A 5,000-nucleotide genomic window follows, 5' to 3' on the forward strand; every position below is an offset into this window, starting at 1 on the left:
GTATACGACATAATGTAAATTTCTCTAAAACTAAGATATCAACGCTTTGGATGATCGCCTCATGAATATCTGTTGCTTTTATTACATATTTCTCTGAAATGTATTGCCGCAACAATTAATACAGATAGGTTTTGCAAGAGCTTAATTGTAAGGATAGGCTTACGTACAAACTTCTTTTCCTGATGAAATAGGAGAACATAATATATTCTGCCCATTCATCTATATCAAGCAGCGTTTCTTTTATTGTTTTTCTATTTCACTACTTTATTAAGGTCATGAAATATATTGTCCTAGAGTCTGATATATATATATATATATATATATATATATATATATATATATATATATATATTATATATATATTATATTATATTATATTATATCATATTATAATATGAGTTTTATTTCACTTGAATTGTAGGAACCAAAGCGGGTTTAAAAGAATTTAGATTTACGTCCCATGAATATAGCACAGTTCATTGTTGGTTTGTTTCTCTTTGTCTCATGCACGCTCCCCTCCCCCCCTCATCGCCACCCCCCACCCCCGACCAGCTTTTTTCAAGCAAACAAAACGTCTGAAGTGGCCATCCGTTCTCTGGCAGTATCCATCTACATAACCTTACCCTATTTGGTATTTTACATAATCATCTATCCATTTCACCGTGACAGTTGTCTGCATGATGTGCAACTTACTGTAAATAAATGTATTTGGAGTTATCTATCGCAAACCGTTAAGATGAAAAGAGATTTGGCATTATGACAAGTTCCAGTTCCGCGCATTATGTAATAACATTGTGAACTCGATGTAGTCCCTTCCACTCCTCGAAAGCTTGAAAAGTTAGGGACAAAGAGGATTCGTCCTTATCTAACTAGGACATAAATACCAAAATTCCTTAATTCTTTGTGACGAGAGAATCGAATGCAGGGTAAGGACCACAGCGCAAAGGCAACACGCCAAAAATCTCTGCCGGTATTAATATTTCGAAGGCCGTGAGAAGAGCCTAACGAGTTTGAAAATAACTGTTTCCGTAGTGTATACATTTTGTCGACGTTGAAGCATTTGGTATAGATATATTTCAGACATCGAGCATGGAACGAAATTTTTTGTGTTGCTTCTGCGTCGACGACTCGCAGCGAAACCATTTCCGTTACACCTCCTGTACATTTGTACATTTGGAGTGCTAGAGATGTACAATAACACATAGTTTGTGCCTGAGGCACTCTAGTAAATTTTTTTTCAAGTGATAATATAGACCTGGATTTTGTACGCAGGTGTTTCAGTTAGCGTTGTGATAGCTTACCTGCTCTCTTGACGAAACGCTGATGTCCAGACATTCTTGATATGTCGAGGGCCGAGGCGACTGTCGCCAATAGTGCAAGAAGTGCCACGAAGGCCACTAAGGACGAGGCGGTAAACGTTGGGCGTCCTCTTTCCATTGTCTTCTCCTCCTCCTGCTGCTCTCTCTGACACTCTCACTCCTGCTTCCTGTACAGACCCTTACTCTCCTGCTGATGAGACGGTTCCAACACTTTCGCGATTACTGAGTGGTGCACTGGCAGTGTGTATGGGAGACTCTTTTGACAGCTTTGTCTGGTCGACCGCGTCAGACAGACGGGCAGGTGAGGGGCGGCGGTTTTGTCAACAGTTGGTCGGGATGTGCGAGCACAAGAGGGCTACTGGTGCTGGTCTGGCCGATTCCATCGCCACACAAGCCGTCCTACACTCACTGGCACCACGCACACTTGCCCGATTCCCGCGCCGACCACCATCTTCCACGGCTTCTCTTTTTGTTTCGGACGACCAAAACGAAGTCTGGCGGGCCCACGACGGTCTTGTTCGATCTGCAAAAAGACCTGCGAGTTGGTTTTGCATCGTAGAATGTGGCAGTAGAGTTTCCCATCTTAATATACACGACAATGCCACCAGAAGTCGAAGACAATACCGAAAAGCTGAGAAATTCCATTTGAAAACTTCCCCTGCGTCGGAGCTATCGGCGGCAGCGGGAACGAGCCAATAGGAGCGCGGGAAGACCAGGGGCTGGACCAATCACAAAGGCGCATTCAAGTCCCAGTCTTCCCGCGCGAGGGGACGTCAATACTGGTTCTTGCTTTCCCTCCTCCCCCTTGGACCGCCAAAGCATAGCATGGAGCTCAGGTGAGGTAAGGGGGGGTAGCAGCCTGGGTGGGGCCTCTTAAAGCCAATATCAATGAACCTCCACCTACGCAAGCGGTATTGGAGCCCCGTAGACTCCGTACGACCAGCCCCTGACCACGCAGCTGAGCCTGAGGAAATAAATGGAACTAGATGAAGCCTGACGTTTTGCTTCCCCTCTTTTGTCAAATTTTAATGACTCTATCCTCCTCCCCCCCACCCACCCCCACTCCCTGCATTAATGACCTCTCTGTTCGGGTAAGTTTTGTATCGAAGGGCGTATTGACCACCCACGGTAGTCGGTGGACTTTGGAGAAACTCCATGTTATTCAACTTGGGTCGTTGACCTTCCGATTACGTTGTTTCTCCTTCAGCTTGTCTCCTCGAACATGTCCAGGAGAAAACACGACTCTTAACCCTTTGGCTAATTGAAGTACCTCCTTCTACACCCTCACAGCTGAATAAAATCACCTGACGACAGACAGAAGAGACATACAAACTGACTTAGATAACCAAAGGGTTGATTAATAAGCGTATTCATCAACACTGCAAACTAAGACGAGTATGTTAACAAGCACCATGTTCCTTTCTCTTTTACAAATACGCATCAGAGAATTCCCAATATATTCTGAAATTCCTATTTGTTGGCTGAGCGGGTTAGGGCGTCGTTACTTGCGGCGAAGGTCGAGGGGATGGCGGTTCGAATCCTGCCACCGGTGAAGTTAAATTCCACGCTATCAAGCCCTCTGTGAGGCACCGTCCTAGCCTTCCGATAAGGGGAAGCTTGTGACGTTAAACCATATCATCATTTGTATATATATATATATATATATATATATATATATATGTATATATACATATATATAGACATATATATATATATATATGTATATATATAGTGGCTACCTTACACACACACACATACACATATATATATATATATATATGTGTGTGTGTGTGTGTGTGTGTGTGTGTGTGTGTGTGTGTGTGTGTGTGTGTGTGTGTGTGTGTGTGTGTGTGTCTGTGTGTGTGTGTGTGTACTCAACTTATATCTCTCTTGATGGCGCAGTGGTTAGTCACTGTTACTTTGATACGTCTGAGCTGAGGTTCGAGCCCTTAGTTTCATTTCGTATCAGTTTCCGTATATGTCTCCGACGAGCGCATTGTCAGTCTCGTTCGTGATGACATGGAATTAAAATTGAAAAGTTAATGTGGTTGAAAAAAGATATATATATATATATATATATATATATATATATATTCCTTCCGTGTGCAACTGTTTCTCCCGTCTTGGTAAAGGTAAAAGTAATAATGAGGAACCACTTGGGTAAGTGCTTTTCCATTACTGAACATTAGTCTGAAACGTAACCGCAAACATCAACACAACAAGATTTGCTCCTTATTCTATTATCCTTACTTCGTGGCACCCTGGTCATTCTAACCCTTCCGGTGCATTTTATAATTTTACTTATTTATTCTAACTGTCTTTAATTTTTTTTTTCTTAGGAATGTTCCCTTTGGGACTACAAGTAGCAGGATTCCTAGTCCTATCACCGTCCCGTTGTTTTTTTTTTTTTATCGCCTCGTACGACTCAAGTGGGAAGACTTGGTGGAAGCATTCTTTTCCCCCACCACAGGGCAGCAGACAAGATGCAGGGATGACCCGTCATCCAGGAGGTGCCAAGATAAGAGGGAGGGAAGAGGGTGGAGGGGAGTGGAGTATGTAGGGGATGGAATGGGTGGGAGTGGTTTCTAAGTCTTTGTTTTCTGGCTACCTCGCATGTAAGGGGGAAAAGCCTTTGGTATATGTATGTATGTATGTATGTATGTATGTATGTATGTATGTATGTATGTATGTATGTATGTATGTATGTATGTATGTATGTATGTATGTATGAATGTATGTATGCATGTATGTATGTATGTATTCTACCTATCGGTAGGTGATTTTATTTAAGAGAAGAAATTCTTCTCAGGAAAAATTATTAGAATATATTTCGAACCCATCTGGATTCTATAAGTGCCTCTTATAATCATCTACTTTTCCTGTCATTAGGTGATTTTGTTCAGTTTAGGGAAACCTTTTTTTAATGTGTTTTATGATTATAGACTTTAATTCTAGCTGCCGTCTAGCGATTTTATTTGGTTGAGATAACCTCTCCACACATCCACCCACTCAAGAGGAATAAAAAGAGTTTCTCCACTTAAACTTTCGTTCTAATAATTTTTACTTCGAACAAAAACATTAAAGTTTTAGATGAAGAACTTCGTTTTCTTTGAACATTTAATGGTGAATGGAAATATATATTTTCACGAAAAAAAAATTTTAACATGAGAGATTAGGAAAAAACTATATTTTATATAATTTGTATTGTATCATGGATTGCATTTGATAGAAAAAAAAATTATCGTTCCTTTGACCACATGAATTGCATGTTAAAAAAATATGTGATGAATTGACAAAGAATTTCTTTCTTTTTTATTATCAAAAGAGATACCAAGCATAGTTGACAGAATTCTATTGTAAGAGTAGCCCCTGCCTGACAATTGATTTAATTTTGGCTAACGACAGACGATTTTATTCATCCGTCCGCAACAAAGAATTAAAGTGTTTTTACTTGAGCCCCGCCAAACCCCGATTCGTTTTATAACAAGGGCAGCGTGTTTGTACAAACACATCAAACATACGTCCTTCTTCATTCGCCCGCTACATTATCATCAGTCATGTTTAATGACAGCGGACCGCAAGAACTACGTGAACGTTTGGTGAGTGCTGGACAAGTTGGCTGTTCGTAGTGACCGATATACACATTTTGTGTATATCATCAGCTGTATTTATTTATTTTTT

The 5,000-nt window shown here is 40.7% G+C and overlaps 1 protein-coding gene across 9 annotated transcripts in view; it reads right to left on the bottom strand.

The window, feature by feature from the left end:
- The window catches only part of LOC143036819 (prohormone-4), a 332,335-nt gene extending 330,639 nt beyond the window's left edge, over positions 1-1,696 (bottom strand). For 2 of the 9 annotated variants that reach the window (XM_076204627.1, XM_076204644.1), the window contains exon 1: positions 1,302-1,694. In XM_076204627.1, the coding sequence (XP_076060742.1) occupies positions 1,302-1,437 (136 nt within the window). In that variant the 5' untranslated portion in view covers positions 1,438-1,694. Of the gene's footprint in view, positions 1-1,301 lie in introns of all 9 variants that reach the window. The other 7 variants (XM_076204673.1, XM_076204653.1, XM_076204617.1 and 4 more) reach the window with 6 other exon arrangements.
- Positions 1,697-5,000: the final 3,304 nt, after the last annotated feature.

The sequence above is a fragment of the Oratosquilla oratoria genome, chromosome 2 (genome assembly GCF_046742065.1).
Source record: "Oratosquilla oratoria isolate Oo_2021 chromosome 2, ASM4674206v1, whole genome shotgun sequence".
NCBI classification, from domain to species: domain Eukaryota; kingdom Metazoa; phylum Arthropoda; class Malacostraca; order Stomatopoda; family Squillidae; genus Oratosquilla; species Oratosquilla oratoria.